The sequence below is a fragment of the Schistocerca piceifrons genome, chromosome X (assembly GCF_021461385.2).
Source record: "Schistocerca piceifrons isolate TAMUIC-IGC-003096 chromosome X, iqSchPice1.1, whole genome shotgun sequence".
NCBI classification, from domain to species: domain Eukaryota; kingdom Metazoa; phylum Arthropoda; class Insecta; order Orthoptera; family Acrididae; genus Schistocerca; species Schistocerca piceifrons.
The window spans coordinates 414037376-414064202 of NC_060149.1; the positions used below are offsets into that span (position 1 = coordinate 414037376).

Sequence of the window (26827 nt, forward strand, 5' to 3'; positions counted from 1 at the left end):
TTGTGGTACATTAACCCAGGAACAGGTTATGTGCTGTAGTTGCTTTGTAATCTTTCAGTACCGTACATGCTAATCGTTGAGTAGGGCCCCCCATTTCTACACACCGAATCCACACGCGCATCTGTGTTGTATCAGAATGCCGTATGCCTGTACACGATGAAATATCACGGTATGACAAATACATTTCCAGGAAATGATTGTTCTTTACTGTTCCAAAGGTCTTACTTGCTCGTATTGTGACTTCCGACATCGTAGATGAGTACCGACATACCCTCGCTCTCGCTTCGTTTGACGGCTCTTCATTGACTGAAGATGACCGTTTTGGTGCTGCAGGCTACCTCTTTGATGTCTAAAACTTTTATTGCCAATGCACTGCTCTACACATCCGTTAAATTGGGACTGATACTTTCTGACTGTTGTGGCAGAGCAATGGTTCAAATGGCTCTGAGCACTATGGGACTTAACTGCTGAGGTCATTAGCCCCCTAGAACTTAGAACTAGTTAAACCTAACTAACCTAAGGACATCACAAACATCCATGCCCGAGGCAGGATTCGAACCTGCGACCGTAGCGGTCTTGCGGTTCCAGACTGCAGCGCCTTTAACCGCACGGCCACTTCGGCTGGCGCAGAGCAATGCAAACGTCTTTTTAACGACCAGATTCTAGAGGCATCAGATCTGAATTTTTGTTTAAATTTAAGGTAATCCAGTATATTGATAATTTTTTCTTTTGAATCATATAACTACAACTGAATGAAACACAATTTTCTTGCCATAGGTGTTTCGTCTTTATTCTCTGCAAGATATCTTCAGTGGACTGTAACACGTATATATTTTTATTACTTAGTTTACATTTTGGGACAATGTATATATAGGTTATAAACAGTTTTGGTGGTTCGCTTTTCTATGGAGTGATAATATTTTAAATTCTACATACATTTAGTTGTAGTTAGACGGTCCAAAAGTAAAAATTATCAATATGCCGTAACATCACACGCAACTGAGGACGACAGAACTACAAAAGTTGAAGATGTTAATGTAATCCAATTTATGACCCAAATGTGTGTAATGTTTGACAACAATGTGTCCACTGGGCTGCTGACAAGGCGTTATTGTAGTATTTTAAGAGCATGATACGTCTGTAAACTCAAAAATAATGTGAAAGGTTGTTTAAGCAAGATATGTAGAGAGTGGGTGCAGTGGTTAGCACAATGGAGTCGCATTGGGGAAGACGAATGTTCCAATCTTCGTCCGGCCACTCAGATCACCGATTTCCATGGTTTCCCTAAATCACTTAATACGGCAAATTCGGGGATGGTTCAATAGAAGGGGAACAGCCGATTTTCCCCTTCATCCTTGACACTGTCTGATGATGTGCTCCGTCTCCAATAACGCCGTTTTCGATGGGACGTTATAATGTTCCTTCCATTTTTATTTCGGAAATATATCTGTAGACGCAATATCGACTAATAATTTTCATTGCTTAGTTTTCTTTGGCATTTAATATCTTTATAACCATATTTGCAGCTAAATTCCGGTCATACTGCTAAGTTTTTCTATCTCTTTCTCTTTCAGTGTGTTTTCCCGTAACATCACTCTCTTCAATGTTAAAAATCATATTTAAGCATAAAAGAACACTCACTAGAAGCACGAGATTTAAAAGTAACAAAATGCAGTTAACATTATCGTCCATCTATTCAATTACCTCATGCCAATATGATAAATGTTTTATCTCTGTTTGGGCATGTGGGTTTATAATGAATAAAACTGCAGTCAATATCAATACACCATGAACTGATAAGCTTGATCTGTTCGAATGGGTAAACACAAAACAGATTAAGTTTCCAATCGAAATTAATTACGGTTAATTTACACAGTCTTATTAAATTCTAATTACTGTTTCAACCTTTTTCCTTGTGACACAAATTTTGAAACATTTCCAGTATGCTACCTCCCGATAGATGAAATTATACCACTATAGGCATGACTTTCAACTTGATAAACAAAGAATGAAAATTTTATCAGTTGCCACGATACTGAGAGTACGCACTGTCAAGCAAAGTATTAGACTTAGATTTGGAGCATGGCCGTTGAACGTCGCCGTCTGAACTTCTACGTTAGGTGCATATTATTGTTTTGTAAGCCAAGAATATAATGTCTATAAAGTAGTGTGCAACCAGTACGTGGTACTGTGTGTATTATATTTCTTATTTTAATATAATCAGAACTGTCCTTCTTCATTACATAAACAGCATTGGTCTTATTATGTAATGGGGTTAGGTCCTAGACGGGACCTGTTTGTTGTACTGCATTTTGTCATTTCGTTGACTGTTCGGTCTTTCTTATAACTGAGGCCGTTTATACGTGGTCTACTTCTGAATCATTACACACCAATGTTGCCTCGGACTAACACGGAAGCCCTATGTACTGACCATTCAACAGAAAGCTCACTTTGCACTAAAATTACTAAGACTATTAACCGGTCGAACATGAAGCCTGCACCGTTCCGCGAGCCTCCAAACCTATAAAGCCCTGATCCCAGCCATTCTCTGCTATGCAAATGCGGCATGGAGTTAAGCTCATTCCTCCTTCTAGCACGCTCAACAAATCCTGGAACGCCACGCATTACGCTTAGTCCTTCGTATCCGCTTAACCTCCCCTACCCGATTCTTCTACCAGCTTATAAATTTCCCCATCGTACTCTTCTACCTTCAGCATCACCGAATATCCTACGTTACACGAAAACTCGTTATTACCCCTCCTGCTTCCTGATCCGGGTACGCTCCCGTGCTTACGCCACCACATTCCCCCAACACTACACCTCCCCACTCTCCACATAAAACTTCAGTCGTCTCTCCTTACACGACCATCAATTCCACCCTTCCTATCAGATCTAGAACCCACTTCTCCTCCCCTTGTCAGGGCTCCTTTCCTTGACGGTCCCATCCGCCCGCATCCTAAGGCTGGATTCGGAACTTCATCCATCGTCAGTCTCCCAAATCGCTCCACCAAATATCCACCCACAAAAACCCCTTCCTACACAGAACCCCAATTGCTACAAATACCATCATGCACCTGCCTCTGATAGTCTACATAAAGTCGTCACTTCATTTATACCTGTGTATATCTTAATCAACCAAAAATTCTGGTTTTGTCTTTTAATTTACACAACTGAATACATGTATTTCATTTTGTAAAACATTTATTTTTCAAACGTCGTATAAATTTTTACCATGCTTTAAATTTTCTAACTCAGTTTTGCTGAAGAATGTCGAAATCTAATCGCTGTCAGTCCTCTCGCTGCCCATATGAGGCGTGCAGGATGAAAGAACAATAAGTAAAAAAAATTATAATTCAGTATCCCTTGGAAATGACACGCCATAGTCTGAAAATACACAGCCCACCAAAGAGTCATATATGCAGTGGTAAAACTAAAATGTTCTGTACTGATGATTTCTGAGGGAAACATAGCCTAAATCTAGATGGCCGGACGGGGATTAGAACTTCTGTTCTGGTGAGTGCATTTCCAGCTTTTTACAACTGCTACCATAACTCGGTGATCTCCGCAGATTACCCAACGTTTGTGCTAGATAGTATATCACGTATAAAAGGACATCAAGCGCGCATGTGCCCCAGATTGCAGAACCGGACCACCGGGATCCTTGTAGACTACCTTATTCGAAAATAAATTACATTACTTTAGAATCCTTTCTTATGAACTTCAGTGAGATGACATAAAAGGATCAAGTGAAGCTACACTGAATAGATCCCAATAACACGAATTTATATCAGGGAAACCCGTTTCAGAAGTTCTGAACCTGTAATGTAATTTCTAAGTAGTGATAAATACATATATGTACCAGACTTGGATCCGACCACAAACCATCAACTTACCAACAGCAATCGCCTTAGCTAGTTCAAGCCACCCGACAACGCTGGAAACACCCGAAACTTAAATGCCAGTTACGTTTTTCTGTTAGTTTTCCGAAAAAAGATCATAGATTTTACCTTAGGGGAACAGCACCATCAAAGGATTACATATGGCGGAAGACCGTGGTTTAGGCTGTCATACGCATACGCACCAGTTCATTAGAATTAAAACAAAATGAAAAGAATGTGGTCATGGATATGAAATGAATGAAATTCAATGCTGTCAAATGGTACCAGTGAATTTCAAGTAAACTGTTAAGAAAATAAATCAAGAAGTTACAGTTCGAATACGTTAAACGATAGTAACGTTGCTAAGAACCTCAGAAATCTGAATTTTGCTGAGCAATGATTTAACTATCTCGATTGGCAACTACGTCCGTTCCTCTCGAATATAAATTTGCAACTGTTATATTATTTGAGAAGCTACTTGAAACGGCTGCCCATCAGTAGATTATGAAAATTCCGAACTGTCCAGGAGGATTACATGAGGGGCCTGTGACGCTGTTATTCTCTTCAGATAGTTTCCTCTTACAGATGTGGTGTGCTACGATAAGCTATGTATGAAGCGATATTTTCAACTTCTAGAATAATTTTTAACTGCTTTTTCTGTGCTAGTAGGTGACCAGCATACATTATCTGCCCATCTGTTTTCGTTCTGATCAGATTTTGATTTTTAAGGAAATATAGTTGTTTTGTGCATATCAGACAAACCACGTAAACGAGACACTCTAGCTTACTTGCTTTACCGCGCTGGGTTTCGTTCCAGACCAAAGATAGTTTGTGCGAAGTGAAACAGACTACGATTTCAGTTACACTATTAAATTTCTCCGAAGAAGCAGCTGCTGTACAGTAGTAGCTGAAGTTGGACTGTACTACAAGGAAAACATCAGTGGTTTGGGGGGTAGGGAGGGGGGAGAGAGAATGATGGTATCGATACTGTAGACTCCGAGCTGCCTTTCACGGCATCATATATGCACTTTCGTAATTTTACTAAACGCTTAATGGATAAACTGCTGCCAACAGTCCCGCAAGTAAGAGCCAGGCATGTAAGCCTGCTATCGCACTATAATGGTATCTACTGAACTCTTCAGGCGAACAAGACGTACCCAAACCCAAACCCAACGAAATTTCGCTGCTGCAGACAACAAACCGGAAACTCCATGGCACTTTCTAATCAATAGGCTATAGCTGGCACCGTCTCGATACCGAAACTTGAGTCATCATGTAAGTGAAACATCGACGTTAGTCACCATAAAACAAATGAAATTAGGCTGTGTAATTCTGGTATAGTCTCTTTCCTTCTATCTATATGTCTCTCTCTCTTCTCCACTTCCATCTCTCTCTCTTTTTCTCTCTCTCTCTCTCTTTCTCTCAAACAAACACATACACACACACACACACACACACACACACACACACACACACCACACAACATGTTTTATAAGTCGGTAGTAAATTTAACATTTCCGAACGAAACACGGTACACTGAAGAGCCAAAGAAACTAGTACACCTACCTAATACCGTGTAGGGCCCCCTCGAGCACGCACAAGTGCCGCAACACGGCGTGGAATGGTCTCGACTAATGTCTGAGGTAGGAGGGAACTGACACCATGAATCCTGCAGGGCTGCCTATAAAACCGTAAGAGCACGAGGGGGTGGAGATCTCTTCTGAACAGCACGTTGCAAGGCGTTCCAGATATGCTCAATAATGTTTATGTCTGTGGAGTTTGGAGGCCAGCGGAAGTGTTTAAATTCAGAAGAGTGTTCCTAGAGTCACTCTGTAGCAATTCTGGGCGTGTGGGGTGTCGTATTGTCCTGCTGGAATTGCCAAGTCCGTCGTAATGCATAATGAACATGAATGCATGCAGGTGATCCGACAAGATGCTTACGTAAGTGTCACCTGTCAGAATCGTATCTAGACTTATCAGGGGTCCCGTGTCACTCCAGCTGCACACGCCTTACACCATTACAGAGCCTCCACCTGCTTGAACAGTTCCCTGTTGACATGCACGGTCCATGGATTCATGAGGATGTCTCCACACCCGTACACGTCCAATCTGAAACGAGACTTGTCCGATCAGGTAACATGTTTCCAGCCATCAACAGTCCAATGTCGGTGTTGACGGGCACAGGCATGGCGTAAGGCTTTGTCTCGTGAAGTCATCAAAAGTACACGAGTGGGGCTTCGGCTCCGAATGCCCATATTGATGATGTTTCGTTGAATGGTTCGCAAGCTGACTCTTGTGGATGGCCCAGCATTTAAATCCGCTGCAATTTCCATAAAGGTTGCACTTCCGTCACGTTGAACGATTCTCTTCAGTCGTCGTTGGTCCCGTTCTTGTAGGATCTTTTTCCGGCATCAGCGATGTGGGAGAGCTGATGTTTTACCGGATTCCTGATGATATTCACGCTACACTCGTGAAATAGTCGTACGTAAAAACTCCCACTTCATCGCTACCTCGTAGATGCTGTGTCCCATCGCTCGTGCGCCGACTATAACACCACGTTTACACTCACTTAAACCTTGATAACCTGCCACTGTAGAAGCAGTAACCGATCTAACAGCTGTGTCAGACACTTTTTGTGTTAAATAGGAGTTGCCGACTGAAGTGCTGTATTTTGGCTGTTTATATATCTCTGTATTTGAATACGCATGCCTTTACCAGTGTCTTTGGCACTTCAGTTTACACTTTCTTTGAGTACTGCTGCTCTTTCAAAAACGCTATCAAGTATCAGAACCAGATAATACACTAGTCTCCAGTAACTGTAAGAAATATTTTGTCGTACAACAGATTTTCTCAGGTAAAAGACACCTCCTACCAAGCGCTTCACGCAACAGTAGATGATGATAGTCTACTGTTCTGTTGTTTCTCTAGCACTTCGGTTAGTTGGCAGTCTCATTTCCTTAACTACAACATTAAAAATCTATTTCTATACATATTATATTCACCAGCTTTGAGATTAACCACTTGTCCATAAATGAATGAATATTTTAAGTTTTACTGTGTCCAGTGTAGGAGATTTCATTAAATGTTATATACAGAGTGTGTGAAGTTTCAACACCAGTGGACCCTTTATATTAAATGGTTCAAATGGCTCTGAGCACTATGAGACGTAACATCTGTGGTCATCAGTCCCCTAGAACTTAGAACTACTTAAACCTAACTAACCTAAGGACATCACACACATCCATGCTCGAGGCAGGATTCGAACCTGCGACCGTAGCGGTCACGCGGTTCCAGACTGAAGTGCCTTTATATTAATACAATAAAAAATTGTAAAATAGCGTAGGCCTCGATTTGTTTAATTTATCCATACGCAGTGCCTCAAAAAATGCGTAACACTCATTGTAGTTAATGCCGTTTCATAGGTTCCTCAATTTGCGTACGGACAGAGACGATAGTCGAATACTCGACAAATGTCATTTGTTCTCGCAGGTAGTTGCAAGACAATAGCTTCCCAACAACAGCTCCGCTCGGCTCACTGTAGCTGTGACGCATGTTACAGTCTGTCGGCACCTGGTACATTAATCCACAATAGCGTTGATGGTAAATGGGGAGAGTCAGACCGACCGATTCCTTGGCCAATACGTCCTCCTTGCATACGCAGCCAGGATGTTTATCTGCGTGAGCGTGGGGGGCCCGTGGCGTATTTCACCGTCGTTGCTTGTGAACTATTTCTCAGATTGGGCGTTTTGACAGCCTGCCAGACGGTACAAATTACATCAGACATTTCTCATCATCTGCGGCACACATGCGATGACGAGCGGAGGCTGGATTTGCGTTGGAGGAGGTCCCTTTGAGTATTTACTCCGATACGTGTTCAGTGTAACAAATCGGGGTGTTTGTGTACACTCAGCAATGTTCTCTACTATACAATTATAATCCTCCGAACTAATGTATTAATAAACTTTTCACGGTCTCTGTGTGAGGATTCAATTCAAACATTAAACCTTCCTGCTGGGTACTTGATCACACACTTTTTCAACGAATAAAATCTGTGTTGCTGTGTACGACTGCAGCATTCTCTGAGAAACATATCCTTGAAAAATTTTCTGTGAGTGCTACATTACTTCAAAATTGTTTCAGTGTTTTAGCATCAGAACTTACATTCTCTAAGTGCATGTGAATGATTGCGTTTTGCGTTTAGTAACTGATATTTACACTTTCCTACAAATATAACATATTACAGAGAACAATGCCGTAACGTAGCCCAATGATAATTAAAACGCACATATTACAGGTTGGTGTTAGGAAATGTGCTTATGAAAGGCTGTCTCAAACTATTCATCATTTTAACAAACGTATTCAAAACAAAGAAAACCTTGCTTTCTATGACTGTAATTGTTGAACTAAGCTCTATTACAGCGCCGAGGCGTTGGCAGAGGAGATGCGGCGTGAAACAAAGAGCGATGAAGAAGGCTCTGGCTAAAAATCGTAGCAGAAGAGAGTGAATCGCAAAATGCAGTGCATCGATTCACTCGCGATGTGTGACAATAGAATGGGGATTACAGAATGACAACGTGTCTGCAAGAATAATAAGGGCCAGGCACATGACGTTCCAATACACTAGTCTGCGTATCGAACGCTCAGAACAACGTCAATGACGTGTGAAATAGTGTAAAGCTTAGACATTTGTGGTTCGAGAAGAGTGCGTAGCTTTGGTTGCAAGTTTAGCTCTTAAAATCTCCCGAATTTCGAGGAGAATTCAGACTTAATGAATAGTGCTATCAATTCCATGCTGAGGAGTGTGTGCCCAACTGAAAATATTAGTAACCTGATTCACATTCGACTTATCTGTTACGGGATAAGTGACACTAGTAAATAACCACTCAACTTATTCGCAAGTACGTGTAATATGGAAAAAATTTGAAGAATTACCAGATGCAGAACTGAAGCCTGATTAGTCACGAAGAGAAGAGTGCAAAGTGTTCATTGTATTTTCTGGACGAGTGATGTCCTGTGTGAAAGCGTCTCTAGAAACGATTTGGAGGTAGGATATCTATTCGGACTAAAGAAGTTCAAAAGCACAGTGGTCGCTGTTGGGAGCACTTAGGATTCACAGCAACCAGGATCGTTAAAATAAAAGCCGGAAGGCCTCACCACGCTTTTTTTCTATGCCAGAGAGTGAGATGGTGCAGTGACGTATACAGTGCACTCGTTTTCGGGAGGACTGGGGGTCAAATCACTATCTGGCCAGCCGGAGTAAGATGCCTTGTGGTTCCTGCCGGCTCGTCTAGGCGCTCAGTCCGGAATCGCGAGACTGCTACGGTCGCAGTTTCGAATCCTGCCTCGGGCATGGATGTGTGTGCTGTCTTTAGGTTAGTTAGGTTTAAGTAGTTCTAAGTTCTAGGGGACTGATGACCACAGATGTTAAGTCCCATAGTGCTCAGAGCCATTTGAACCATTTGAACCTGCCGGCTCGACCGCTCCGGCTGCGCTCCTATCTAGCGCTCCGAGTGCAACGGAGAGTGGGACGCAGGGTGAGGGTGGAAGGTTTCAGCCCGGCGCGACTAGAGCTAGGCAGTAGCCTTGCCACATGCCAAGCAATTTGCGAAAAAGGAAGTACTTTACCTTTCTTATTGTTTAACGGCCGCACATGGTGATTCAAACGACATCGTACTATTATGAACTGGAAGAAAACGCTCTTTGCAACATCACTGAAGCACCAGCCACAAAGACGATATGATTTACGGCAGACGTTAAATAAACAATACAACGCATTTTTTTCACAGCGATTTTCGGCTGAAAATGTGCGGAATTTGTTGTGGGACATCGCGAAATATTCCCCCTTCAATCCGTTTGGTGGCGGCTCTATACGCAGTGTTCAAAATGGTGTCTGCAACGGAAGTGTTTTCCGAGCAGAGAGCTGTCATTGAGTTTCTTTTGCGGGAAACCTGAGCTTCGTAGATATTCATAGGAGCTTGCATAATGTCAACGGAGGCCTGGAAATCAACAAAAGCACGGTGAGTCGTTGGGCGAGGCGTCTGCAACCATCGCAACACGGTCGTGCAAACCTAACCGATCTCCTACCTGCCGGCTGGGCATACACAGTTGTGACTGCTGCAGTCTTGGAACGTGCGGACACTCTCATTCTGGGTGATGGACGGATCACAATCAAACATCTTGCTGCGCGACTGGAAGTCATACAAGGGAACCTCCCCATCGCACCGCCCTCAGATTTAGTTATAAGTTGGCACAGGGGATAGGCCTTGAAAAACTGAACACAGATCACTCGAGAAAACAGGAAGAAGTTGTGTGGAACTATGAAAAAAATAAGCAAAATATACACACTAAGTAGTCCACGCGCAACATAGGCAACATCAAGGAAAGCATTAACTCAGGAGAGCTGTGGTCCCGTGGTTAGCGTGAGCAGCTACGGAACGAGAGGTCCTTGGTTCAAGTCTTCCCTCGAGTGAGAAACTTACTTTCTTTATTTTCGCAAAGTTGTGATCTGTCCGTTCGTTCATTGACGTCTCTGTTCACTGTAACAAGTTTAGTGTCTGTGTTTTGCGACCGCACCGCAAAACCGTGCGATTAGTAGAGAAAAGGACGTGCCTCTCCAATGGGAAACGAAAACATTTGATCGGTAGGTCATAGGTCGACCGATTCCTCCACAGGAAAACACGTCTGATATATTATATACGACACTGGTGACGGCATGTGCGTCACATGACAGGAATATGTTGTCGACCCACCTAACTTGTACACTTGGCGAATGGGTAAAAAGATTCTTCTACCTTGTCCGATTTAGGTTTTCTTGTGGATGTGATAATCACTCCCAAAAGTGATGAAAGCATAAGAGTTTGTCACATAAACTGCAACAAATGAATGCAACAGTTTCACAGTCGCGCAATTTTCCGTGTGCTCTGTCAAAACATATGTTTTTAACGTTTGTTTATGTGTAGCGTCCCCATACTACGGCGCAGTTTCCTCGCATCGGACGGACGGACGGACAGATAATAATTGTCTGAAAATAAAAAAATTAACTTTTCACTCGAGGGAAGATTTTGAACCAAGGACCTCTCGTTCCGCAGCTGCTCACACTAACCACGGGACCACGGGACCACGGCGCTCCTGAGCTCACATTCTCCTTGATGTTGCCTATCTTGCGCATGGACTACTCAGTTTGTATATTTGGCTTATTTTTTTCATAGTTCCACACAACTTCTTCCTGTTTTCTCGAATGATCTGTGTTCAGTTTTTCAAGGCCTATCCACTGTGCCAACTTATATCTAAATCTGAGGGGGGTGCGATGGGGAGGTTCCCTTGTTAGTACTGCTGACAAGTATTCAAAGGCCTATGCCCGCTGGGTTTATCGCTGGCTAGCAGAAGACAATAAAGAGGTAACGAAGGACCATCTCTGCTGAATTGTTTGTGCGTTACGAGGATGATCGTGACAGTTTCTTGTCGAACATCCTCACAAGCGATGAAATATGGGTTCACCACTTCGAACTGGGAACAAAACGGCAATCCATGGACTAGTGCCGCACCACCTCTCTTCAAAAGCTGCGCCTTCTCATGTTGACGGTGTTATGGAACTCAGAAGGGTTTATTCTGTTTGACACCCTCCCTCATGTTACAACGGTCAAGTCTGAAGTGCACTGTGCTACCGTCAGGAAACTGAAGAAACGACTTCAGCGTGTTCGGCGCCACAAAAATGGAGGCGAACTTCTTCTCCATGCTAACGCAAAGCCTCAAACAAGTTTGCGCACCCGATAGGAGCTCACAAAACTTCGTTGCACTGTCCTTCCTCATTCCGGATCTCGCACCTTCCGACTCCTATCTGTTTGGCCTAATGAAAGATGCATTCCGTAGGAAGCAGTACGTGGATGATGAGGAGGTTATTGATTCAGCAAGACGTTGGTTTCGACGTCGATCAGTAGCGTGGGACCATGTTAGCATACAGGCCCTCCTAGCAAGGTGGCGTAATGCCGTCGCACTGAACGGAGTTTATGTTAAAACATAAGAATTCGTAGCCAAAAGAGTGAGGAATGATATGGTGTATTGGAATCCTGAACAAAACCAACCTTCTTGAAAAAAAAGTTTTGAATTACTTACTGAACGACTCTCATCCTTGTTTTCTGACGAATGACAGTGAATGCGTGCTGAACTGAAGGCTGCCATCAGGAAAATATCTGAATGAAGGGTAAGTGAGGTAGTGCCAAAACTTTACAAGACTGTGACCCCAAGACCAAAATCCTTGACTGCACTGACGAGCGGCAAACGTTTTTCAGTGTCTGCTTCAAAATGTGTATGTGAAGGTATTTTTTGTGTTTCGAAAGGGACAAGGTCCCATCAACGCCCATCTTAAACAGATTCTAATCTGTGTGACTACAGGTATTTAACTGTATCAGGAACCCAGATACATTATATGCTCTAAACCTGAAATGTGTGTGGCCGGCCGAAGTGGCCGTGCGGTTAAAGGCGCTACAGCCTGGAACCGCGAGACCGCTACGGTCGCAGGTTCGAGTCCTGCCTCGGGCATTGATGTTTGTGATGTCCTTAGGTTCGTTAGGTTTAACTAGTTCTAAGTTCTAGGGGACTAATGACCTCAGCAGTTGAGTCCCATAGTGCTCCGAGCCATTTGAACCTGAAATGTGTTTAAATTTATGAACATCACAACGTAGTGTTAGATGTCTATGTGTCAAACTTTTTGTTTAATATAAAAGACGTGTAGTTCTGCTTCCATATGAACACTATCTAAAATTAAATAAGTTATTGCTTCGGTCCTATCTGACTTTGTGCTCATTCTCTAACGAACTCCTCGTCAACGGGACCTTAAATCCGAACCTTTCAGTCCGCAGCTCGTGTGCGTGCGGTAGCGTTCTCGCTTCCCGCGCCCGGGTACCCGGGTTCGATTCCCGGCGGGATCAGGGATTTTCTTTGCCTCGTGATGACTGGGTGTTTTGTGATGTCCTTAGGTTAGTTAGGTTTAAGTAGTTCTAAGTTCTAGGGGACTGATGACCATAGATGTTAAGTCCCATAGTGCTCAGAGCCATTTGAACCTAATCTTTCATCCTTCCTCCTTTTTTATGCTATTTACAATTTGTACAGAAAGCAGATGGCAGTTATAAGAGTCGAGGGACATGAAAGGGAAGCAGTGGTTGGGAAGGGAGTGAGACAGGGTTGTAGCCTCTCCCCGATGCTATTCAATCTGTATATTGAGCAAGCAGTAAAGGAAACGAAAGAAAAGTTCGGAGTAGGTATTAAAATCCATGGAGAATAAATAAAAACTTTGAGGTTCGCCGATGACATTGTAATTCTGTCAGAGACAGCAAAGGACCTGGAAGAGCAGTTGAACGGAATGGACAGTGTCTTGAAAGGAGGATATAAGATAAACATCAACGAAAGCAAAACGAGGATAATGGAATGTAGTCGAATTAAGTCGGGTGATGCTGCGGGAATTAGATTAGGAAATGAGACACTTAAAGTAGTAAAGGAGTTTCGCTATTTGGGGAGAAAAATAACTGATGATGGTCGAAGCAGAGAGGATGTAAAATGTAGACTGGCAATGGCAAGGAAAGCGTTTCTGAAGAATAGAAATTTGTTAACATCGAGTATTGATTTAGGTGTCAGGAAGTCGTTTCTGAAAGTATTTGTATGGAGTGTAGCCATGTAGGGAAGTGAAAAATGGACGATAAATAGTTTAGGCGAGAAGATAATAGAAGCTTTCGAAATGTGGTGCTACAGAAGAATGCTGAAGATTAGATTGGTATATCACATAACTAATGAGGAGGTATTGAACAGAATTGGGGAGAAGAGGAGTTTGTGGCACAACTTGACTAGAAGAAGGGTTTGGTTGGTAGGACATGTTCTGAAGCATCAAGGGATCACCAATTTAGTATTGGAGGGCATTATGGAGGGTAAAAATCGTAGAGGGAGACCAAGAGATGAATACACTAAGCGGATTCAGAAGGATGTAGGCTGCAGTAGGTACTGGGAGACGAAGATGCTTGCACAGGACAGAGTAGCATGGAGAGCTGCATCAAACCAGTCTCGGGACTGAAAACAACAACAAAAACAACAAATATGATTTCCTTAGAAATAATGTTCAGTACAATATATACACGGAATCCTTGTTACAGCAGACGCTGGTGATATTTATGAGCAGAAAAAATCTCCTGCGTTGTTCTCTCGTTGAGCCCGAAAATGTACGTCCTGTTCTGCCAGGTGGTGGAAGTACCTGTCATTGTGTGCTTACGCAGTATTTCACGATCCGCTGCTGGGTTTACGGCTCACCTGGCTCTCTTCAGTCTATATCTTCAGCACTTACATTGCAGCACTGCAGTAGTATTATGCCCCATTACGGCTGCATTTCCAGAACAATATGGGCCAAGTTTACAAGAATTCGCCAGCACTGAGACCGCATATCATGAGTAAATGACATTCTTTCTTGCTGATGTGAGGCAGGATATCTCTTTCAAGATTTACCTCTGACAGATGATACTAAGCCGGCTGTTCTTAGCCAACGCACACGTTATTTGACTATAGTTCTCTATATTCACACGTCATATAATATTTTGTATGACAAGTTAAAAGGGAAATACAGTTATTTGCAAGAAATCGCTAATATGGAAAATAGTTTAAACGCATTTTTATTCTTATGTTGTAATATTTATAATGTAGGCTGTGATCAGATATCTCGGGTCAGTAAATTTTAACAGATGTTTCCCCCACTTTTAACTACGATTCACGACCAGAAAAATTTTCACGTCTGTATGGCTTCGTGTCTTATTTCTTGCCAAAGCCCACCTCGGCCAGCAAACTCACCGGTTCTCTACCCCAATTGAGAAGGTTTGGAGCATTATGAGCAGAGTTCTCCAATCAGCTTGGGATTTTGAAGCTCTAACTCGCTAGTTAGACAGAATTTGGCACGATATCCTTCTGGTGGACATCCAACATCTCTGTCAATCAATGCGAAGCCGAATAACTGCTTGAATAAGGGGCAGAGGTGAACCAATACTTTGTTGACAAGCTCTTTCTCTTGAATGAATTATCCAATTTTTTAAATTATAATCATTTCTGGACACACACATGTCTAACGATTTCCGTCCCAATACGGATAAATCACTCGTGATGCGTCTTTTTTTTGTCTTAAGAGTGTAATATCCGAAACCATTGACACTGCCCAGGCATCGAAACTGCTAATCACCATAGCACATCCACAGCGTTGATTTGCATAAACTCAAAATCCAAAATCACGAACCACAGTTCCTGCTTTTTTGGTAGGAACTTCGCAATCTGCACCTTCATTCGATGAGTGGAAACTACGTTAGATTCAGCGGGGAAACTGCTTGTCATATTTCCGTACTGTCTCGTCATTTGGGGAGATAATTTCCTGTCCTTTCGTATCAAGATTCGAATTTAAAGGTTGTCAATTCGCTTTTGCAGATTGTCTTGCAATTGTAAAGTGTGTCTCCGTCTGGACCAGTTTGAAGTCGTGACGTAAAGTCACCGTTTGACTTGGCACTCTTCCTGGGGCCTCAGCGCTCTTTAGTATTTCAGGGGTCACCAATTTACAGAATTTCTGCATAATTCACACGGTAATAATTCAATGTCTTAACAGTTCTTGAATTAAATGGTTTCTATTCTTACAATTAGAAAAACGCAACTTGACAACCGCAAGGGAACACATGACTGTCAAGCTTAAAGCAAAGAGAAAACATCAGTAACCAGATCGAAAATTTAAAGAAGAAATATACGCTTTTAAACTCTATCAATAAGGTACAGTATACTCTAGGTTCAACACTCTCCTCTATCTGCAGATGCTTATCATCTCCAAGGTGCATTTTAATATCTGACTTGCGATTTTCTTGATATGACACCCGAAAGCATACATTTTGCTGCCACATAGTGGTTCATGACAGGGATACATTGAGATATCGTCAGTGATCACAGTTTCTACAAATTATTTGTATTCAGAACGTCAACAGATTTCTTAGAAAGTTTAGAGGATACAGCAATTCCCATTTCATCACAATGCCCCAAACGTCTCATTCTACATACACTGATCATACAGAACATTATGAACACCGACCTACTAAACCCCACCAGGCGACAGCAGCGTCACCTGGTGAGGAATGGCTGTCAGACACAAGCACGGTGCGTATAGTATCAGTGAGCGTGCTATCCGTCTGTTGAATGGGGAAGGCGAGCGATCTATCTGAGTTTGACCGAGGGCAGATTTCGATGGCCCAGAGGCTCGGCAAGAGCATTTCGGAAACTACACGACTAGCCTCAGACTCTAATGCTGGGCAGAGTAGAAGTGTGTCTGAACACACAGCGCACCGAATACTCTGCAGCCGACGGCCCATGCACATGCCAATGTTAACACTACGACGTCGGCAACTAAGACTGAAATGGACAGGCGACCATCGACACTGGATATTTGTGTAGTGGCAGAGCGTTGCATTTTCTGATGAATCCCGATACCTTCTTCATTATGCCGATGGGAGGGCGCGAATCCGTCGTTTTCGAGGAGAACAGCTCCTTGACACCTGTACTGCGAACGGAGACAAGCTGTCGGCAGCTCCATTATGCTCTGGGGAACATTCGTGTGGGTATCCATGGGTCCAGTGGATCTCGTGGAAGGCACAATGACGGTCAAGGATTATCGTGCACACCTTTTCACGACGTTCATGTTTCCCGACGGTAGTGGCATTTTTCAGCATGATAATGCGCCATGTCACAAGGCCAGGCGTGTGATGCAGTGGTTCGAGGAACACAGTGCTGAGTCCCAATTGATGTGCTGGCCCCCCAAGTGATCAGATCTGAACCCGATGGAACACATCTGTGATGTGATTGAACATGACGTCAGAGCTCATCGCGCCCTCCCCAAAATTTACGGAAATTAGGGGACTTGTGTGTCTAGATGTGGTGCCAACTCCTACCGGCGACCTATCAAGGCCTCACTGCTTCCACGCCACGACCCGACCCCGCTGTTGTCGGTGCCAGAGTTGGACATAGCGGCTATTAGGTAGGTAGTCATAATGTTCTGGCTGATCAGAGTATGTAAGGGCCAACAGCAAGATGGCCAAAACCTCTGCATTTTACTCACCACAGGATACACATTTTCATCTCATCTGTTCTTTGGGAGGTATGTCATTGAGTATCACCTAAGATATATGCTCACTCAGAATCATGGCTTGTAGCTTGCTCTACCACAATATGTCACTGAACTCTGAACTTCTGTCGAAATATCCTGAGTTTAAATGTTCTTTCAATTGACGTCCTGAATGTAGACTCTTAATAATAACTCGTGAAAATACTGACAGTCTGGCAGTAATTTAGTCGTGTAACTCCGAAAAATTAATCATTTAGGTATACGGGCATGAATACTATCCGTGTAGGTACTTAATGTCATTAAACGATGTAGGTATGACAGTGAAAGATCCTGCAACAATGTTAAATACCAGCAAGGGGAGTAGGAAAGGAAACGAAACTTCATGTGACGTTATTGCAGTGATTACAAAAATGGTTCAAATGGCTCTGAGCACTATGAGACTTAACATCTGAGGTCATCAGTCCCCTAGAACTCAGAACCACTTAAACCTAACCAACCTAATGACATCACACACATCCATGCCCGAGGCAGGATTCGAACCTGCGACCGTAGCGGTCGCGCGCTTCCTGACCGAAGCGCGTAGAACCGCTCGGCCACTACGCCAGGCGCAGTGAGATCAAGTCAAAATTACAAAGAAATTGGTAGTATGAAACCAGATATTGGTATATTGTCCCAGCCCCTCCATCCTGCATGCATACACTGATTCGGTTGGCAAGAGGTTGATATAGCCGTTGCGCCTTCTCCTGAGGCATGCTGGCCCAGCTGTTGTAACTGGCACTTGAGATCCTTCACACTGGCACTGAGACGGAGTCGACGTCAGAGCTGGATGCCACACATATTATATTGGGGACAGATCTGGAGATCTTCTGGCCACGCGAGTACCTCAACATACAGACAGTCCATAGAGACATGTGCCATCTTCGGCGAGAATTGTCGTATTGAAAAATAGCACCACGATTCTCTAACGTTATAGGCAACGCATGAGGATGCAGAATGTCTGCGACATACAGTTGTGGAGTCTGAGTTCCCTCAATCACTACTAGCCGTGACCTGAAATCGACCGTGAAGGTTCCCGTGCCATTACGCCAGAAGCAGCACCGCTGCGCCTCTCCCGAACATCGGGAGATTGGGACCTCTTCCCAGGTCGCTGCCATACTCACCGACGATGGTCATTCAGCGTAGTGCACAACCGCGATTCATCGCTGAGCACACTGCTCGCCATTCATCAGCAGTCCATGCTTCCCGGTCGCGATTGTGTTTTGGAGTTACGGCACCCTGCGGGCAGTACTGTCTCTAGTACCGCTGCTGATAACGGTGTTGGGTGGCATAGAATGTCGTAGGGAGCCCATTACTTGTTCTCGGTTGATAGGCGCTGATGTGAAGGTTTATGATGTGCTAGTGCACAGTACAGCTACTTTCCCTTGTGGTGGTCAGACGTGGTTGTCCGGAACAGTGACGATGAGTACTCCTAGCCTCATGCCCCCATGTTGCTGAACGTAAGGCCACTGTCGCATCCGAATGCCCCACACACCTGGATATTGCACGATTTGACCAGTTGGACAAATGGAGACGCTCACTGAGGCCTCTTTCAAACTCTGTTAAGTGCTGATAACGCTTTCTCAAGCGCATACGTGGGGTCTCCCTATCCTCCACAGTGATCACGCAACATCTGATTCAGTTCACGCAACTTACATACCATACCATGCCTAAAAACAAGCAAAACTAATATACTCTGGTGGTCATTCTCCCTGTGATAGAGAATTAGAAATCTATTCATTCACGTAGCCGCCGATTGCGTCTACGTGGACGAAGTTACACTGACATCCGTCTGTATCTTCTGGGTGCTTAAATTTTTTTGTCAAGCTGTGTTTATTGACGCACTGAACAGGTTAGTATGTAATTCCCACATATAAAAATATCGTGTTTTGTGCCCATGCTGCTATTGACTTAGAGTGCCTATTTTATGTCATTATATGTGTGGCAACATTACATTTTACATGTAACTTTCTACTGTATGTGGAGCGGTACCAAGAGTAATGGAATTTGTCACAGGAGAGGCCTGTCATCCATACGAGCCATTCAAATGTCCTGGTGGTGAAGGAAAGGGCATCTGCATCTCGATCCAGTATCTGTGCGATGGCGCTCCAGACTGCCCTGACGGATACGACGAGGACACACGGCTCTGCACCGCAGGTAAGGACTAGGTTCTAGGCACTAGGCGTTCGCTGGCTACTGGACGCCACGCGACGTTACGTCACGCTCACAGCCCCTGCATCACGCAAACCGCCACGTGTGTTCTTACGGAAGCTCAACCAGCAATCAACTTTCCTATTAGTATGCAGCGATACTACGCAGCTACAACAGAATCATGGTTCACGAAAGTTCATTACTATATTATAATGAAAAATCATTTTGCAAGTGTACTAAATATACAGTTGAACTGGAAAGTTGTCTGACGGATTTCAAATACAAGAGTTCCATTTACTGGTACAGGAGCACGTTGTTCTAGATTCTTGAACCTCAGCTACTTCACTTACTTTTTTCCATGGACTTATTTTCTGTGCAGAAGAAAAACTTCCGGTGATTAGCTCACACTTATTGAGAAACTCTGATCAATTTAAATGCATGTGAAAGAAGTAAGCGGAGATACGAATTTCAACATTACTACTATAGCAGAAGTTTTATGCACTCGGGAAACAAATTTCATTTATTAAGAGACAAAAGCTGTTAAAAGTTAAAACTTCGTGTCCCCGTGTATTAGATGCTGTTCAGTTTGTCAATATGCAATTTATACTGACGATGAGAATCACATCTGGGGGTTGACAGGATGCAGGGGATTGTCCCTTCGTTGCATGGAGCGTCTTTATTGGACTACGCACGATGTTGACTTTTAAGCACAGTCGTATGGCATTCACAGAATTGTTGTCTTGCACTTGCTTGCTAACTGTTTCTTCCTTCCACAGCAAGGACGACAGAAGGAACTACGTCTAAGTTTCTGAATTCATTCCGGAGTCCGAAGTTTTCGCAGTCTTTCATTCAGTGAAGAAATATTGTGCCCTTATGGTGCAACGTCAGTAGCGAGAGCTTTGAATAATTGAAGGCAGAGGTCGATAACTAGCTCTGAGCGCACGCGATCACGACATCAACTAAACGCGAAAATCCTTCACCAGATTACTCAAACATCACCGCACACTCCACGTAGAAGTACCACCCGAAGCATACAGAAGGCAGTTTTCTGTCACTAATATTAACAGTACATCTAACTGGAATGTGACTGCAGCTGAACGTCTAGTATTCCTATTCTTTGCATAAAGATTTAAATCCATCGGGAGCGCAATTTATTGGACTGGTAGTACACTACTTTGACTGAATTTTACACGACATAGAATCCCTTAGGCTATTTGATAAGACTGAGAATTTGGCTTTGTGAGCTTGCGTTGTGATTGATTAAGATGACTCAGATGTTAGGAAGAATTACTGTTTCGCTTGCTGTTATTGTGGTGGGACTGCAGTGCACTGTTTGACCCGGAGAGAATGGCGGACGTCACGGAATGATTATTAAGACGATGGCCACAAACGTCGTATGGCCACTGCTATATTTTTCAGTTTGGAAGCAGAATAACTGACTGTACGATCCACAGTGAATGAATGAATGGATGAACAAAGTCGAGAAGTGCTTCCACTGATTTGTTTCCTAAAGAATTTGGTAATCAGGGAGTCTTAGAAAAATGAGTTATTTTAGGCAATTTCAAAGTGGCACTGGTACTTAACTAATCGTAGGGATATGCGGAACTTCCGTAACGTGACTGAGTCGTCCGTGAATCTCTTGTCAGGTGATCGCAGATCAGTTAACTGCAAATGCGATGTACTGCAGCGTTTCTGTTAGAAGAAGAATGTAACAATAACGAATTATTTATGATTAATTTACAGTTAATTAAAGTACGGTCTTAAGTAAAAGAAAATCGAGAAGTTTGTAACGACTTTGTGCAAGGATCTCTTTGATCCAATGGGAAATGTTCAGCGAAAGTACAACGGAATGGAACGTATTCTTAGGATCAATCTAACCAGATTCATTATTCTTTATTGCGACATGCCCACAGAATAAATGAAATTTGTATACGATAAAAGGCATACCTTCACGAGTACCTTTCTACACAGCTTTTCCTGTGTCTAAATAATAACTGCTCACATAGCAAGCTGGTAGCCGAAATTATCCTGTGACTCTCAAATAATTTTATTTGTACTTCTCGTTATAGCGTTAGAGGAGGTTCCCAACATACCTTCCATAGTATGAGAAATTTCAGATTTGCTAGCGAAACATTTAAGAACACTAATATACTAGGAAATGAACTTTTACTACTCGAAATTCGGCTGGGCTCATTTTCTTACGGATATTATGGCACATCTGTGACAGATTCGTAAACTTTGCTCCAAAGGCCAATGCACAATGAACCAAGTATCTCCAATTCCAGCAAATCTTATAACACTTAATAGTGAGATAACTTCCGGAAGAGCGTGGCCTGTTTTACACACCTCACCCTTTGTACGCTAGTAGCTCACTTCTCATCTCTGTAGTCCCATCCAGTCAAAGTTCCATGAGGAGAAACATGGAGGTCCGGGGATCCACCTAGCCTAGAGCAGTAGCAAACCCGCTGTGCCCCTCCAGAATCAAAAGATTTGATGCATTTTCTGACTGAAAATAACAGGTCTTTGACTCTTGTCACATCGAAAACGTATCCCGTGAAGAGAACCGTCCTATCTGAGGTGTAAGTAAGGGTACGTGTTGATGTTCCCACTCAGTAAGTTCCTTCCTTTGACTTAATGAGTCTTCTTGGCTCTGCAGTTACTGCACTTATACATGACACTGTAACGTAGTCTTTTCCTTTTTCAGACATAGCAGCAAAATTGGTCATCATCACCCATCATTGGCCTCTACCGTCCGTAACGGAATCTTGGCGGTGCTGAAACTGTGGAACTTAAGAAAATTATTGCCAGAGTCAGTGAACTAAAGAAGCATAATTAGTTGAGCCCAGGTTGTTTCTTTGTGGATTTGAACTGCCTCCAGTCTACTGGCGGCTATGAGCTGCTGATCATCCAGTAAAGGATTCCACCATCTCACTCGACCGAATTGAATCTTGCCTATCTCTAACGGCATCAGATGCCGTTCCCCTTGCAAACATGCTGTTGTCTGTTGTACACAGAAGTTACAAAAGTCGTGGGACAGCGATATGCAAATATGCAGATGGCAGTAGCATCGCGTACACGAGGTATAAAATGGCAGTGTATTGGCAGAGCTATCATTTGTACTGAGGTGATTCATGTGAAAGGGTTTCCGACGTGATTATGGCTGCACGACGGGAATTAACAGACTTTGAACTCGAAATGGTAGTTGAGCTAGGCGCATGAGGCGTTCCATTTCGGAAATCGTTAGGGAATCCAGTAATACGAGACCCACAGTGTCAAGAGTGTGCCGAAAATACACATTTCAGGCATTACCTCTCACCACGGATGACGCATTGGCCGACGTCCTTCACTTAAAGACTGAGAGCAGCGCTGTTTCCGTCGCGTTGTCAGTGCTAACAGACAAGCAACACTGGGTGAAATAACCGCAGAAATCAATGTGGAACGTTCGACGAACATATCTGTTAGGACAGTGTGGCAAAAAATTGGTGTAAATGGGCTATAGCAGCAGACGACCGACAGCATGGCATTGCTTACAGCGCCTCTTCTGGGCTCATGCCAATATCAGTTCGATGCTAGGCGAATGGAAAACCGTGGCCTGTTGAGATGGGTCCCATTTCAGTTGGTAAGAGCATACGGTAGGGTTCGAGTGTGGCGCAGACCTCGCGAAGTCCAGGATCCAAGTTGTCCACAAGGCACTGCGCAAGCTGGTGGCGGCTCCATAACTTTGTTGTAATGAACTAGGTCCTCAGGATATTCTGGTACTTGGAGGCCATTGGCAGCCATTCACAGTCGTTATATCCTCAGACAACGACGGAATTTTTATGCGTCTTATTATACGAGAATGGTTTGAAAAAACACTCTCGACAATTCGGGCGTACGGTTTGGTCACCCAGATCGCCCGTCATGAATCCCATCGAAAATTTATGAGACATAATGAAGAGGTCAGTTTGCACACAAAATCCTTCACCGGCAACACTTTCGCAATTATGGACGTCTATAGAGGCAGCATGACGCAATAATTCTACAAGGAACTTCCAACGACTCGTGAAGTTTATGCCACGTCGAGTTGCTGCGCTATGCCGGGAAAAAGAGAGTCTGGCACGATATTAGGAGGTGTCCCACGACCTTCGTCACATGAGTATAAAAACAAACTGATTGAAGTACCACTGGGGTAATTTTCTGCAGTACTAATGCTCCTGGCGGTTGCTGCCATTTTAGCTAGTCTCTATTGTTTCTCCTAAACTCTGGATACGAATGCACATGCGTCGCATTGTGAAGAACATCTGAGGCAGTGAAGTTAGTTTGGCCACGTCTGATTAGGATGCGGCAAGAGGATTCGGTGACTGATGAGACAGGGCTGCTATTGTGGGAGACGAGCCAGCTGAAGTAAACAGCTGTCGAGTGGTCGCATGACGCAACGCCCTTCGCTTCATTATTCATAAGGCGGGGCGCTGTCACATCGACCCACACACCTGCGCCCTACTTGCGGCGTTACACGAGCGCGCTGCCGGTTCAGATTTGTTAAAAAAAAGTGTACCTCTCCAAGACCTGTTTTTCTCAGCAAGCGACAGACAGGCGTGTTTGTCAGTCAGAAAAACTTTTCAGAAACAATGCTTCTAAAACTACGAATTTCCAGCGAAACCTCGAAGCTTTGATCGATAATGCGCTGCACTGACAAACCGAGATACCGGTTCTTAATGTTCGAAGTCTCTAAACCAAACATTTAAGGAAACTAACCATATTTTTGGCACTTTTGTTATTTTTATGCTCCTCATGTATTACGTTGTATCTTTGTAAAAGCTATGCCAGCTTAATTCTCATTATGAGGACGTAGTAACATGTGAGAAAAGGAATCTCTCAGAACTCTACCGAGAACAGCAACGAAGTACGGGTATTAATGATGCATTTTCTAACAGAGTGCGCGCTGTAATGACTCGTCACAAAAGGTTTCAAATGCTGTACTGGTATTCGGAACCCCATTTTTCTCTTTAGTTCAACGTTGTGACTATCTGAGGCATCCAACTTGTGCTACTGCTCAAAGTGTGATTCAGACCTTCAGTCTTCCAAAATATAACTTTACCTTTCAAGCTGCAGTATACCAAAATCTATTTCAGTCTCTTTCTGTACTTTTCTCAGGTGGTAATACAGTATATGTAAAGACTCTCTTTCGTGTCCCGGCTCGGCGGAAAGATATAATCTCTCAGAAAGATTTACTTGGTGTCTCCTCCTTTCGTCACAGAACCCATCCGTATGAGGTACTTCCTACAGTCATTCGCTGGAAATGGAAAAAAAGTAAAAAACTGTTTTTAATTTGCCAGATACCTTTGTAGCAATTAAATTAACACGTTATATGACAAAGATATGTCTCATACGATAAATCGAGTTCTCCTGGACGACTAACCAATGTTAGATATAAGATAAACTAAGAAAATTTCCATTTCTAATCGCTCACATGTAATTCCTTTGCACAACAATCGGAGTATTAAAGTGTCTCTGAAAATCGCTAATCATTTTCAGCTTCAGTGCAATTTATTTTCCGATATTTAGAAGGCTTTGTGGTCTTAACGATACATCTACTCGTAAGCGGCAACGTGTTTACAGAGTAAAACTGGTAAAGACTTCTGCTAGGTTACACTACGCACAATGCCTAAGAGGATGAAAATCAATGTGAAACCCTTATTAAGTATTTACGTCTGTACTGTAAATAATTTACCAGCGTTTCTTCTCTTCGTGAGATATAATACACCTACAGATATTGTGTTATAGGCTACAATCAGTTATTCACGCAAGATGTGAAAAGTCGGCAACTAGCGGAGTCGACCTTTGAAATACAGTTGTGGCGCCAGAAACTTGTTTGAGCAAAGGATACGTAACCTACGAGTGGAGCTGTACCTGTTGGTGTGTCTCCACCTGTTGACCTATCACCTGTTGAGGCAACAGACTTAGCGCTTGGCCATCCATCTGCTGTCGTGGTTGTGTTGGGCGCAAACGGTATGAGAGTGTTGTGTTCGTTCAGACAACCAACTGCATGCATGGGAACTGCAGTGTGCAGCCTGATCAGTTATTAGATAGTTTGTGGTACAATTCAGTTACACGCTGAACATATGAAGTAGAACCACAATTTACTATAACAGAAATCATGGAAGTCATATTTCAGTGTTACTAGTAACGATGCCTGGCTGCATGTGACCTTATAACGTTCCATTCCGTTGAATATGAAAAGATCAGTATATTAATACTGCTCTAGTGGCAAAACTTCCTACTGAAAGAAATTCTGGTATAGTGTTCCAAAATATGTACAGGATGATTTATGAAGAGAAATTCATATTCGTGGAAGCAATAGTACTAAAAGTCTGAAGTGAAAATAGTCATGTTAGATTGGTTTTAATGTCTTTATAAAATTGAATAAACCCCATAAACAAAATTTCTATAATTTTGTTACAGAACCATGAGTGACTTATATGTTTCAATGCGTTGTTAAAATTTACATCGCCTATATTGCTATATTTCGGCTCACATGCCAGATCATAATTTTTTTATGCGGAAGTATTAAATACGTGGCGTATTCGAAAAGTAAGGTCTGATCGTATAATTGAAACCACTGTGATAATCGAAAATGTTTTATTTGCAACAGTTAGTTACACCTTCCAGCTGCTTCTCTACATAGTCGCCGCTCAGATTTAGACATTTGTCGTAGCGTTGTACCTACTTTCCCATACCCTCGTCATAGGAGGCAGCCGCCTGTTCTTCCCACCAATTCTTTAAGCTGATCTACACTCGTTGTCTGTGCCAAAACGTTGTCTTCGTAGCCAGCGGCTCACGTGAGCAGAGATGAAACTCAGGGAGAATCAATTACGGGCTCTATTGTGGGTGATCAAACACTTTCCATCGAAAATGCTGCAGGAGCATCTTCATTGCCCTTCAGACTGCGGCCGAGAATTGTCATGTAGGAGGAAACGTATGACAGTTATGTTATGTGGGCTGCATGACATTAGGCGAACTCTCACACCTGTCCCTCATCCTTGGCGGGAGACACTACGGTTCTAAGCGTCTTTACGTGCTCACTGTGCGCTCAGAACTGGAAAGAGCCATATGATGTGATCGACGGGCATACTAGAGACACTGCCCAACACATCTGTGCAAAGCTTCACCGGATTTTCACTGGGGTTTCCGTTTCGCACCCCGTCGGGCCTTACTTTCCGAATAGACCTCGTATATATCTGTGTTAATGTCTTAACTTCTATTATTCAAATGGTCAGTCAAATCGTCACTACCAGTCACCTCAGAGTACAAAAATTAGCAGCTGAACAAATCACATCGATAGAAATCTTAACACATGCTATTTCTCGACCGTTATGCTCAGGGAGGAAAACAGTCATGTCTCTTCTACTATCTCTTCACATAAGAAGAGCAGCGATCCATCATGTTGCATGCGCCTGAGGATTAAGGCTACATTTTTAAACCGTTGTAATAGTTAGACACAAATTAACGATTGGTTAGTTTCTCTTCTCAAATATTCATCTAAAGCAAAAAACGTGTACCGAAGTATTTTCATAGACAATTTAACTTAAAATATTGATTCCGGCAGTTTTGTGAAGGTTTCTGCAAATCCAAAAGATAAGCATTATTGGTAAAGGTATGTTCACAT

At 43.1% G+C, this 26827-nt stretch overlaps 1 protein-coding gene across 2 annotated transcripts in view; it reads left to right on the forward strand.

The window, feature by feature from the left end:
* LOC124721594 (IDLSRF-like peptide) overlaps window positions 1-26827 on the forward strand; it is a 220561-nt gene that overhangs the window by 114955 nt on the left and 78779 nt on the right. The window contains exon 2 of one of the 2 annotated variants that reach the window (XM_047246644.1): window positions 19048-19188. In XM_047246644.1, the coding sequence (XP_047102600.1) occupies window positions 19048-19188 (141 nt within the window). The remainder of the gene's footprint in view (window positions 1-19047; window positions 19189-26827) is intronic. The other variant, XM_047246645.1, reaches the window with a different exon arrangement.